Raw genomic sequence first — 13,396 nt, 5'->3', positions numbered from 1 at the left:
CTCCTTTCCTCTTCCCTTTTAGCAAGCTGCTTCCCTGAGTCATTTTGGGAGGATGAAGGAGGAAGAGCTTATTAGTCTCGGTTCACTTACTATCTCTGCCAACTACTAGTCTCAGCAATTTTCTTTTATACACCAGTGATACATTTTTCTCTGGTCCTGCTCACACCTATTCTCTCACAGTAATCTAACATGTGACAGAAGAGGGAACTGATCACCTGGAAAGAGATAAGGAAACTTTTCCATTCTTATCAAAGCCATCACTCACAGAATTTCTTTAATAAATCCTTCATTTCAGTTCCTGGGTAATAGATTTCTATTCATTTAAATTGATCCATGTTGAAATAACAATATAAAAATAGTAGTTCCTGATGTGCCCCATATGGATTCGGGACCTTTGATTTTAATCCTGGAATTCCCATCTAAAGCTCTCTTGGTGAGTCAGAACTTTAGCTATATGACCCTGGGCTAGACCAGCCTCTGAGCTACATGTGCGAACTGGGCTAATGACTATCTTACAACGCTGCCAGGAAGGTTAAATGAAGTGGTATTTATAAAATAGCCAATGTGTGGCCATAGCAGGGGCTCATAAAAGGCAGTTCCTTTTCTTCCCCAACTTTCTCTGTGTTTCAGTCTTAAGAATACTACCTCAGGCCCAAAAATATTTGATTTTATATTACTATCAACTTGGAGAACAACGTAAGAATAAGAGTCTTGTGAGGTCCATTGTTATAAGAATACAAGATTGGCCTATTTAATAAACACAGATATCACAGCCCGAATAATTTTCAAAAGACACAGACAGGATACGGAGGTGGGCTGTGTTAGGAACTAAATGACTTTCAGGAGCTTTAAATATGCTATTGCATTTAATTCATACTGAATTATACTAGGTTAATTCTAGCATAATTAGTATAGTCTAGGTTAATTAGTACAATCTAGGTTAATTATACTTCATTTAATTCATACCGAACAGCCTAGGTTTTCTTAGCCTGAATTTACACAGGAGGAAAGCAAAGCTCGGGGACTTAAGCAACTTGCCCAAATCCTCACAGCTCCTTAACTAGCAGAACACAGACTGGCTTGGACCACTGTGCTCTTCACGTTTTCTTTCTAACCCTTCCTGCTGCCGCCGCCGCCGCCGCCGCCGCCGACAGCAAGCCAGCAAGCCGTCTCACCCCAAGCACAGCAGCACATACTTTCTCGGTTGTGTGTGAAAGTTCACTCTCAGCTTCCGCCAGCAATCGGTCAGCCTCCCTGAGCTCTGCTCGACGTTTCAGGAGGGTCTTCTCGATGCACTCAATTTCATCTACAATATCTTCATGGTGCCTGAGTGATTTTTCTATTTCTAGTTCATTCATAAGACTCTCAACATTTCCATCAATGAAGTCTCTAAAAAAATCATATATACACACTCATCAAGAGATTTTAAATGTGACAATATAGATACTTGTAGCCTAATGATAAAAAGATGCACAATGATTTTCTAATTTTATATGAGAAGGAACTGGACAGACAGCTACATCTGATTAAGTTCAATATCTATGCTTACCTTTTTACTCAACATGGCATACTGTTGACAATAAGTGGATAATATGTATAATGTATGAGGCAGTTGTTTTGTCCTTTTAAATATAAAGATTATTTTTTCATCAGCACTTGGTCAAGACAATGCTGATACTTCAATTCTTCTGTGGTATAAAAATAAAACAAACCACTGCCTCAATAATCATCCATTCCCTCAAAACTATCCTAAGTTTCTACTAGAGTAAAATTATGGTGACGATATTTGACAAATCAGAAAGCGTAACACAGGACTTGGTAACTCAAGGTTAAAGTCAAAATTATTTGAAAACGGGACTATCATTGACAGAAAAACATGAAAATAAATTCAACCACATATTAACAGATTAATTCTTCTTTGGACATTTTTGTGTTATCCAAATTCCCTAAAATGATCATTTATTATACATTTATAACTAGGAAAAGAAGTGGTTCTCCCACTGCAATACACCCCCCTCAAAAAACTTCACCTCCCCCATATACACCTACAAAAATGAAATAACCATCCCCCAAGCCTTCAAACATCTAGTCCCAACCTTCTCTCGGTATGACCCTTGGTTTTCCCTGCCAGGTCTATCAGTCACTCTTGCGTTTGCTCCTAGAAGGCAGAGACCATATCTCACTCACCTCTATGTACTCCACAGGTCTCCCCGCAACCCTGGTACCTGGGCCAGTCTGGCTTAAGGGACAAAAACTGGGGAACTGTCATAATTCATGGTCTAGTGCAGAAGATGGGCTTCTACATAACTGACCCATGCAGCAGATACAAGCATTAGCTAACGGACCCTATGCCAGATGCTGGGGCACAGAGAGGGAGGCCCCGCTACTGCCCTTCTGGGTATCTTACAACATGGTCTGAACAACACTACGCCCAAGGTTGCCAACTCCAAACTGTGGGAGCCTGAGATGAGAAAGCTTTTCTGTCAGAGGGGATCCCTAACCTTCATCTGGAAAGACACACTGGAGTTAGGTGGAGGGCAGGTCGGGAAGCCATTTCAGGCAAAGGACAGCATGTGCAGAGGTGGGGAGGCAGGAGAAAACGTGGTGCTCGGGGAAACCACAGCAAAGTGTAGGGCCAGAGTAAGTACCGTGTGGGAGAGAAGGATAAAAAAGAGAGGTAGGGTTCAGATCTTGCAGGGCAGTATGTATGCTGGTGGGAACGAGAGACACAGGGCAGCGTGCACAGTTAGGTCTGCAGCCATGTCGAGGGTGGGATGGAGAGAAAGACACTAGACCTGGAAGGCCTGACCTAGGATGAGGATGACTAAAGGCCAGGGCAGTGGAGACGAAAGAAGGGGACCAGTTTGAGAGCTCTTTGTGTACAGAGTCAGTAGGACTTGGAGAGCAGCTGGATCCCTGGGGGAGTGAGGGAAAGGCAGGTGTTGAGGACACCCAGCATGTTTTCAGCCAGGGTAACTGGGGAAGGGTGGTGGTTGTGCCATTCTCCAAGAGGGACTACAAGAGGAGCTGATATGGATTACTGGCCAAAAGAACTTAGACTTCTACTGTCCCATATGCTAATCTCCACGTGGCTATTAAATTAACTCTGTTCCTCAGTTCTATTAGCTACATTTCAAGTACTCAATAGCCACATGTGGCTAAGGCTACTGTTTTGGATAATACTGATCTAGAACATTCCCAAGATCACAGAAAGTTCTACTGGACAACACTGATTTAGGTTACCTTAATGAACTAATATCATATTCATCTGAGTTATAAAGATAAAATGGCTAATAATTACTTTCGCTGTTGATGTTTCTGAATGGTTCTATGCAATTCTTCTACTTCGTGCTCTAAGTCTCTCTTCTCTTGCAAAAGATCATCAATATTATGATGCAGTTCTTCTATTTCTTTCTCACACTGCTGCTTGGATACTCTCATCCACTGTTCCTGTTTCTTTGATTTTAAATGCTGTATTATGTCTTCCAATCTAGAAACTTCATTCTCCTGAGCAAAGAAAGAAATGCAATACTGAAATATCACATGATGTTTCCCCTTCCTCCTGCCAAAAACTGAAATTAACAGTGATTAAAGTGGTATCTTTGACCTGATAATAGTGGTAGCTTCTAAGACTTCAGTATGAAAAGAAAAATTAAGTCAAGCCAATTTCTTCACGTGCCATAGATGAAATTGACGGACCAACAGATCTTATGACTCTTCCAGTCCAGCTATGGCTGATAAATAGTCACCAAGCACCTCCTGTGGATAATGTCTGGCTCCAGAGTTCAGCATCTAGCAGAAGACACAGACAGAGGTCTCTCCCTCCTCTGCGCACATGGGAGAGGAGTTGGCTGAGAAGGATGCCTAGAGGAAGTGGTGTTCTGCCTGGTTTTGAAGAATAAATGAAATAGGAAACGACTACGCTGAAGAAATAATGTGCAAATGTAGGGAGGTATAAAGGCACCCCTGGGAAACTACAGGAAGAGCCGGGTACTGGTGGAGGGTAAAAGAACCAACAGAATTGCTATAAAAACAGTGTGCACTGAAAAAACTGCAGAATGACACGAGTAACTACCATTTTTAACCATGTAAATATCCACAGTCCCTCTGAAACTAGTCTGACCTACTAAAATGGGGCTGGTGGCTTGGCACCCAGGTATCCTAGTCCTTTATCTTCCTCTCAATCCGCTGAGAGGAAAAGGAAAAAATAAAGAGCTCCAGGTGCCTTAAGTTTGAAGGAGGCCCTTGTAATGCATTTTATTTCTTTAAAACAAAAAAGTTATAAAGGAAGCTAGTGATTAGGAAGTAATCATTTCTTAGAATTTAGCCTAGAGGAAAATATGAAATACAGTAAAAATTTATACACAGTTAAATGAACTACACAGCCTACAAATAAAGAAATGTTATGCAGTCATTAAAATACTGCTTAAAAACGCTTGTAAAACCATGGAGAAAATGCTTGTAACATTAAGTGGGAAAAACAGGACACAAAATTATGCGCACAATAAGAACTATGAAAAGAAAGAAAGAATCATCATTAATTTCACCACCCAGAGATAACCCCCACCAAAACCTTACTGTACGCTGCTCTTACATGTGTTTGTACACAAGCACACATAATATGTGTATGCACAGGTACAGGCACTAGTATGTGAATATACCTATACAATCACATTAATATAGTACTGGTCAATAGAAAAATATATAAAAAGCTTTCTAAAAATGGCTATTTTCTGGACTGAAAGCATTTTTGTTATAAAATGGTTAAACCAGGTTCGTAGAATGGCCTGGTACCCTAACTCCTGTCCAGAACAGTGTTTTAATAAGAGGATGCTTGCTCAGTTCTAAACATCAGCCTTACAAACACACTTTTGGGGTATAATCCATGCATAAGTAGGTCGACTCATTAAGTATATAACCTTACTCAGTCTCCCATGGAAGCAGTGTGGACAGGGGTCTTGTGTCTTTCCACTTACTAAGTTATGGTGCTCCGGGACATTGCAGTGCAGCACGCCCACTGGGATGAGGGGGATGGAGAAGTTGGGGGGTGGAGGCCCATATACGATGGGGGCCCCAGCGGGAGGCGGGCCATAAACAACAGTGCCAGGGGTGAGAGGTTGGCTGTTGTTGGGCAAGGGAGGAGGTGGTGCATACAGGGCCATGCCCTGGGGTACAGGAGAACCATCGGGAAACACGGTATACATCATGTATCCAGGAGGAGGCACAAATGGGTGGTCCTCTTGGTCATCCAGCTCACTCTCTTCCTGGCTATCTCCTCCACTGTCTGCATCTTGAAACAAAAAAACAGAAGAGTGTTTTATTCCCATGGCTCACTAGGTAAACATGTTCAGTAGAGAACAGCAGTGTTTAGGCCAAGATACCAGAGATGTGAAAATAAAATTCTGTAAAAAAGGTCAAAAGCAGTTTTGAAAAGTGGATCAGACAGGGATGCAAATTATTTTCACCAGGTGAACTTGAGTTTTTCTTTTTTTTTTAAATGAATGAACTTTATTTTTTTTAATTTAAAATTTATTTTTGGTTGCATTGGGTCTTCGTTGCTGTGAGCAGGCTTTCTCTAGTTGCAGGGAGTGGGGGCTACTCTGCGTTGTGGTGCGTGGGCTTCTCACTGCGGTGGCTTCTCTTGCTGTGGAGCATGGGCTCTAGGTGCACGGGCTTCACTAGTTGCAGCATGCGGGCTCAGTAGTTGCAGCACTCGGGCCCTAGGGCCCGCAGGCTTCAGTAGTTGTGGCACATGGACTTAACTGCTCCGTGGCATGTGGGTCTTCCTGGACCAGGGATCGAACCCATGTCCCCTGCACTGGAAGGTGGATTCCTAACCACTGTGCCACCGGGGAAGTCCCCTGAGTTTTTCTTATACCTATCTGTTGGTTTTTTTCCATCTTCATTCATTCAGCAACATTTGGGTGCCTGCTTCGTGCTACGTAAAACACCAACAGAGAAGTGCTGTGAGATACCACAGCCTCTCTCAGTTGTTGGTTCTCTTACTTATCTCCCCTATAAGCAGGAACTAGTTTTTTTTTTTTTCACTGATGAAGAAAGCCTAGCACACAGCAGGCACTCAATAAATAGTTCCTGAATGAACAAATTCTCAGAAGGTAATATTCCCATTTTACAGATTAGCAGTCTCAGAGTGGCTAAATAATTCCCCTAGGATAACACAGTGAAAGTGCCAGGATTTACCCCAGGTCTGACTCTTCCCCCTGGAGCTCTGGAAGACAGACCTGTAACACTTCATTTCAGTCGAGCTAATTAGTGCCATAACATGAGGATGTAAACTGCCACGTTCCAGGAGTGGAGGTGAAGATGTCGCTCAGTCTGCCGGGGAAGGCAGGGAGAAGGAAGGGTCCAGAAAAGGAGTGTTGTTTGAGGACCTGGGTCTTGCTGAAGGATGAGTAGGAATAGGTTTGGGAGAGAAAGGAGGAAGCAGGACATTCTGAACAGAGGGTTCAAAACATGGAGGTGTGAGAAACGTGGCATGCAGTGGGTATGGCTGACATGTGGGAGAGTGATGGAAGGTGAGACAAGAGGTCGTTGGCCAAGACCAGGTCACAGAGGGCCTTGCAGAGCAAGATAAGGAGTCTGGACTGTGTCTATGGATTTCAGGGAACCAATAAAAGGTCATTAAACAGGCAAGAGAAATGCAACTTCCCTGATGTAACTTACCTCTATTTGAACATGATTTATGTAACCCACTCCTGATGGGAGAATAAACCCAGTATCCTGAAGCAGGTGGAGGTGCACTGTGTTCCTTCCCATCCTGCCATGGTTTTCTAACAGGAGTTGAGGCTGCATACTTTAGGCCGACACCAGAGTCCTTGGTGGCCTGGGAACTGTGGCTGGAAACCTAAAATAAATGACAGCAGAGCATACTATCTCTTAACAAATAAAAAGGCCGATGTGGAGAAATGTCAAAGTCTAGAGCGAAGTTGAGAAAGAACTGGTTTCTTTTCATATATCGTAATCTGATTTTTCACAGGCAGAAACGAGACGTGATTATGTGGTCATATAACCTGCATGGGTGTCAGCCTCCCGTCTCCCGTACTCATCTTTCCTGGTGGTTTCTCTTCTTTTGCCTAGTCCTTGATGGCCCAGCAACTAAGATCAAGGAAACAGGAGCTTGCAAGGCAAGCTGGGATATTAGTCTCCTGTTGTGCCAGGAGCTTGGAGTGGCTTTAGAGCTCTACTCTGTTACTCTCTCTCTCCTTTCAGTTATAAGTCGACCCTCTAACCTACACTGCTTCCACCTGCAGCCCTGGCTGTGACACGGATGTCTGGCTTCCTTTAGATTTCTGGGAGGAGGATTTCAGATTCTGCTTTTCGGGGTTCTGATTAGGTCTGAACGACCTGGGGATCCTAGCATGTGGGAGCTGCTTCTCCTGACTGCTGTTGTCAGCTGATTCTAGCAGGATGTTGCCCAGCCCCTCTGCTTTGGATAAGAGCCACTTACAGTCCTCTCCTTCCTTCCCACATTCAGGCTGCAAGCCCTGACATTTTGCTCCCTGAACACCCCTCAGTCCATCTCTGCTCTAGCTCCACTGCTCTGGCTCTGGCTTCTTCCATCCTTCACCCGAACAAGGTCAAACAGCCCCACACAGAGTTCACCCACTACAAGTCTAGCCTCCACACTCCGCCTGATTATTCTTCCTAAACTACAGCTCTGATCATAGCACACTCAACTGCAGTTTCCCAAGGCCTACATAATTAAGTGCAAGGGATTTTGAGACCCTTTTTTTTTTTTAAAAAAAAAGCATGACCCCAATCTACGTTTCCTGTTTCACCTTTCATTGTTCCCATCCAGCCCTCCAGCCCCACAAGGGGCTAAGCTAACTCTCCTTTTCCTCACAAGCTGTTCCCTCCCTCCTGAAAGCCCATCCTTTGAGGGTTGCTAAGTGCTGACTTCAAGCTCCTGTTTGTGAAGCCTTCTTCCCTAAACATCCCCATGAGATAAATCTTTAACATTTCTCTGCAACTGGGGCACGGAAGTCCAGTCTGTTGTCACATGCGTGTCACTGTTTTGTAATTACATTGGTGTGCTTGTCTTCCCCACCAGCCCATGAGCTCTTTGAGAGCAGGGGCTATATGATTCATCATGGTTCCCCACCAAAGCCTTGTACTTGACCTAGACCTAAGTACTGAATGAGTGTGTTAAAAGGAAATGCAATCCAGGTGCTATTTTTCTGTCTGAGACTCTATAATTCTACTGCCATTTTCAAAAGGCTCTCTGGGCTCAAGTCACTTTATCTACCCTTATAGGATCCTTGTTCAGGGACCCCACACATACCACCTGAGCATGAGTGGGCAATTGCCACATTCCTTGGGAATGCCCCATTTCCATCTCACACAGCACAAAGTACTTAAGAACCTCAATGCATGGCTTAGCCTAGATATGTTGTTCTTGAGACCTGATCACAGATTTAGGGAAGGCAACACAGTCACACTTTCTTAAAGAAAATTTAGTATATATTCCCAGCACCACAGACTTCCTACTTTTGATGATGATGGTGGTGGCATAAAGTACCAATAGCCTCGTCTTTTGAAAGGATCTGCCATGCTGCTGATGTAATCATTCTGATAAGAAACTTCACGTCGGAGTTCAGCAATTTCTTCCAAAACATTTTCAAAGCCTCCTCTGTTATCTGTAAAAGGAAAGCCATTCTGTGAAGTTGGGTATGAAATCATCTACTTCCTCTCTCTCTCAAAATACAAAAGTGATTCCACGAGAGCCAATGACTTTTATCAGTTCCTCAAAGCTGCTGTTCAGCCTGTCCTTTGGCAATAAATTTTTGTTGACACTTAAAGAGGATAGACATATCCTACTGCTGTTCACTTATAAAGTGAGCCAGAGAAAGAACAGATTTGTAAACAGTATTTCTTTTGAAAATACAAAAATAAATCTCTCTTTGTAATCAAGTCCCTTGATACTGCACTTACTTACATTTAAAAAAGTGCTTTATTTATTAAGCTAATTATCACAGCTCTATAAATCGAGCATGGAATTAGTCTGTAACCGTTAAATAAATTTGCTAAAGGTAAAAAACAAACACGATGATTTAATTTTAGAACTGCAAAACCACTACCAAAATCAAAGCCCAATACCTTACCAGCCCCAGTGAGGTCTAGTAAATTCCGCAGTCTTGCGATCTCTTTCCTTTGTCTCTCCATGGTCTCATTCAGTTTTTCGATTTCTAGCACCTGTGAGTTTGCTCCTCTGGTGCCTACCTCAACTTTCTCCATCTCAATTCGAAACTATTAAAAAATCACATATACAAAGTTGCCAGTGAATATTCTTTCCCAGATGCATGTCTCCTTGCAGTAAGATTCTAATTCTATAATTTTTTACTTATACTTTACTAACGAGGAACTGCATTACTCCTTACATTTAAACCATGCAATGCCTGGCACACGGCAGAGAATCAAGTACCGATTGACTATTGGCTGCACCTCAGAATTCTTTGAGATGTCGCCTACACTAATTCAATCTTTTAGGAACTGACAAGTACCCAGTAAGGAGGCGGTCTCATGGGGGCACCAGCACTGACCTGCTCCTCTTTATCCCTGAGGAGATTCTGCAGGAGTTCGATCTCTGCTTCTGCTCGGGTCAGATCCCTGGCAGCTTGAGCTGCCTTTCTGCTGAACCTCTCTGTTTCCTGCAGCTCCTACAGGGACAGAGGTGTGAGAAAGGCACCACTGCTATTGCAGGCTGCCCTCTTTATTTCTTTCTTCCTCTGAATGAGTCTTCTGCTTTCATCAGATCGCCCGCCTGGCTACTCCACGCACACGTAGTGCCAAGTCCCAGCTTATCTGTGCTGTTCCTATGATTTGGCAGCTCACTCTGGCACTCTCTGGGGGCCAAGTGGGCAGGGTTCTGCATCAGAAAGAGCAAGGACTAATTTTTTCTTCTCTGTTCTACAGTCTTCCATGACTGGTGTCTCTGTGGACCCCCATGGTTAGATTTTCCCTCCTATGATTTACTGTCTTAATCTCATAAGCATTTGCATCTTATAAAGACTATAACAGACTTATCTCAGTCAGGAGTCATAATAACCCTGTGAAGTGACATATTGTCATCAGACTGCACGAGATGACAAGGACAAAAAGTTGAGGTTCAGAAGGGTTATACAGCAAGTCTTGAAGACCTCTGTTCAGATGTGTATTGACAGGTGCCTCCCTAAGCAGAGACCCCTACACTTTGAGATTAGGATAGTATATTTCATTTGATGTCTCCTTTGGGACTCAATAGAGTACAGGACCCATAGCAGGGTTGTGACGGGGGAAATATAATCTTCAGGTCTGAAGAGGAACAGACAACTTTATGGTGGTTTATAAAAGAGCCAAAGTCTATAACAAGAGATCAATAATACAAGTTGCTATGTTTTCTGACAGGGGCAGCCCTGCTGGAAACTTGTTCTGTACGTGGGGACTCACCTCTGCGCGCTCCTGGTTAATTTTCATAACGGTTCCATGAAGGGACTTGAGCTGGTCTTTGGCAGTGGTGAGCTCAGCTGTGGCCAGCTTATCAGAGGCGGCCACGGCTTTCTTTAGTTTCTTCAGTTCTTTATCTAAACCAAGAAACTGTGCCTGAGATTTGGCATCTTCAAGTTTCTTCTAAAATAAAAGAAACACTAATTAAAGAGATGAATCATTTGGTAGCAATGAATTAAGACAAAAGCCCCATGAGGGCAGGGATCTGTTCACACACCCCATGCCTAGAACCATACCTGGTACTCAGCAGGTGCTCCTGAGTGAATAAATAAATAACAACATCTCAAAGCTGTATGATAACTTAGAATGAAATCAGTATACTTAGTCAAGAATCTTCGTGATCATAATCCATTCATTTGTTGTAGAAACATTTCTTGGCACCATCACCAAGCAATGGGCCCGCCCCTTGTGATCATGGAGTCAGGCACTGGGCATATGGTGGTAAACAAAACAGACTTGGCTGCTGCCCTCAAGGAGCTTATGAGAGACATGTATTAAACAAACACTCAGACAAATGTGTAACTAACACTGTGCTCACTGCCATCAAGGGACAGAACAAGGTACTATGTGAGAGGCCAGCAGGGGAGACCTAGATTGGTGGGGGGAGGGCTTTCCGGAAGAAGAACGGTGGAGGGACATGGTCCAGGAGAAGGAACGGCCAGGAGGGAAGACAGAGCTTGGGAAGAGTCAGGAACTGAAAGAAGCAGCACGGTAAGAAAAGGAGAGAGCTCAACAGAGGCGAATCATGCAAGGGCTCAGAGGCTGAAGAATTTTTGTCTTTACCCTAAAGACAACAGAAGCTGCTGGAGAGAAGGGGAGACGGGGAGGGGCTGACAAGAGCCTATTCATGTTTTTGGAAGAGCGTGTTGGCTGCTCTGTGGAGCAGGTCATGAGTGGAAGTGGGGGACTGTCAGGTGGCCACAGCAGTTGTCCAGAAGTGAGATGATGGCTGGATGAGGGTGGTGGCACTGGAGAAGGACAAAGTGCAAATATTCCAGAGAGATTTTGGAGGCAGACTCAATAATACTTGGGAACTGATGGGTTCTCAGTGAAGCATGAAGCAACTCATTCACTGGGGCTGGGAGAAGGGAGAGGGTAGGTGTGAGACATGAGAAGGTACGAAACAGTGCAGCAAGGGAGTGGCAAACATTTATAGTGTTACTGCTATGCCTGGATGGGTGACTTTTTCTTCAGGAATACTTAGCCATGGGTGCAGGGCTACAGAAAGCAGATGGCTGCAGTTCTGTCATAGAAGATAGGAGAAAAGAGCAAGGGATTTGAGGATACTTGCAAAAAACAGCGAGGGTGGGAGACCATGGAATTTAAGTTGGACAAGGAAGAAAGTAAAGACAGGAAAGCCTAACACACAGAAAAGGTGGGGGTAATGCACTGGGATTATCAAGAAGGTTGAAAACCTGTCAGCATGACTCATCCCAATAGCATTTAAGCCCCACCTCACTGACTCTCAAGTCACTCCTTACATCCCAATTCTCTTGCTTCCATCTAGCATGGCACCCTTGTCTCAGGCTCTTGATTCGATGACATGCATCTAGGTCTCTCTAGGTCAGGTCCACCTCTGGGCCAGCAATGCAGCCAGAGGTGACCGTGGATCACACCCCTCTCAGCTGCCCCATTGCTGGGTGCAGGACCCTGGCAGTGGGGACTCATATGTCTCTTTCCTAGTCTTGCCCACCTTCTTCTCTAACTCTTGGAGTTGGGCCAGAATTCTCTCCTTCTCTTCATCAGCTTCCTGAAGTTGGAGATCTGTAAGGCCTTGGATTTCCTCCATACTTTTTAGATTTTCTTGTAAATAGTGAATTTCATTCTCTAATTGCTGAATTCTTGCTTTGTGTTGCCTCTTGTCAAAATTAATCTGTGAAGAAATCAAGTTTCAAAGATGATTTTTAAGCAAAGTATGTTTTGAGCAAAACAAAAACCTTCTAGAGGATTATGTTTCATTTTACTAAAGAGTAAAATGAAATACTGTGCTAATGAGTTACTGCGGATGTGGCTTTATCACAACTGCTCTCTAGGATCCATTTTAATGTTTGCCTCATCATGAAAATAATTACATCAAAAACTCAGATTCTGGCACTATACTACACTCTAGCGATGTTGTATTATCCACTTGCACGTTAAGAAACATCTCTCACTTGCTTCCAAAACAAGGAAAACACAGTGTCACAAAGAAGCCTGACTTTGACATCAGTAACCACATTTAGAGTTGAATTTTAGTCACACCTAGTTTGACTTATTAGGAGTGAAACTAACGACAATTACACTGTATTTAAAAAAATTATACCTTTATTAATTATACCTTAATAAAGGTATACCTTATAAAGGTATACCTTTATTAAGGTATAATCTACATAACAGACACTATTTTCTTTCTTTTTTTTTTTTTTTTTGGCTGTGCCACGCAGCTTGTGGGATCTTAGTTCCCCATCAGGGATCGAACCGTGGCCCTGGGCAGTGAAAGCAAGGAATCTTAACTACTGGACCACCCGGGAATTCCCTACACTGTATTTACATGAGAAAGGAAGCACTGTAATTTGCTGAAAAATATGAATGTTTTCTGAACACTTCCCTCTAGCTGCCTCTTGCCCTTCTCTTACTCTTGCTTCAAGGGCTCTCTCACAGGTCTGCCTGAACTCTTCTTGTCCGCTGGCCAGCTTCTCCTGATGCAGAGCCACTTCTTCTTGGAGTTTTCTCTCTCTCACTTGAGCTTCCTCTTTTTCCCACTGGGAACATGTAAGGATTTCACTGAACTGTTTCTGCAAATCAGCGAGGCTTTTCCCTAAGACATCTGAAGGACTATGGATTCTGGTAAGGGGGGGAAAAGAAAGATGGTATAAGTGTGACATTTTATTTTTGATGCTGGATGCTGGGTGCA

The 13,396-nt window shown here is 43.5% G+C and overlaps 1 protein-coding gene across 8 annotated transcripts in view; it reads right to left on the bottom strand.

Moving 5' to 3' along the window:
* The window catches only part of CNTRL (centriolin), an 84,633-nt gene that overhangs the window by 20,984 nt on the left and 50,253 nt on the right, over positions 1-13,396 (bottom strand). For 6 of the 8 annotated variants that reach the window (XM_049710760.1, XM_049710758.1, XM_033427297.2 and 3 more), the window contains 10 exons: positions 13,119-13,326; positions 12,197-12,376; positions 10,447-10,626; positions 9,561-9,677; positions 9,123-9,267; positions 8,509-8,657; positions 6,685-6,865; positions 4,977-5,290; positions 3,302-3,507; positions 1,176-1,389 (listed from right to left, as the gene is read on the bottom strand). In XM_049710760.1, the coding sequence (XP_049566717.1) occupies positions 1,176-1,389; positions 3,302-3,507; positions 4,977-5,290; positions 6,685-6,865; positions 8,509-8,657; positions 9,123-9,267; positions 9,561-9,677; positions 10,447-10,626; positions 12,197-12,376; positions 13,119-13,326 (1,894 nt within the window). The remainder of the gene's footprint in view (positions 1-1,175; positions 1,390-3,301; positions 3,508-4,976; positions 5,291-6,684; positions 6,866-8,508; positions 8,658-9,122; positions 9,268-9,560; positions 9,678-10,446; positions 10,627-12,196; positions 12,377-13,118; positions 13,327-13,396) is intronic. The other 2 variants (XM_049710759.1, XM_012532864.3) reach the window with 1 other exon arrangement.

Source organism: Orcinus orca, chromosome 6, assembly GCF_937001465.1.
Source record: "Orcinus orca chromosome 6, mOrcOrc1.1, whole genome shotgun sequence".
In the NCBI taxonomy this organism is placed as follows: domain Eukaryota; kingdom Metazoa; phylum Chordata; class Mammalia; order Artiodactyla; family Delphinidae; genus Orcinus; species Orcinus orca.
The sequence above is the reverse complement of the archived record's forward strand: the minus strand, read 5'-3'. Positions and strand labels throughout refer to the sequence as shown.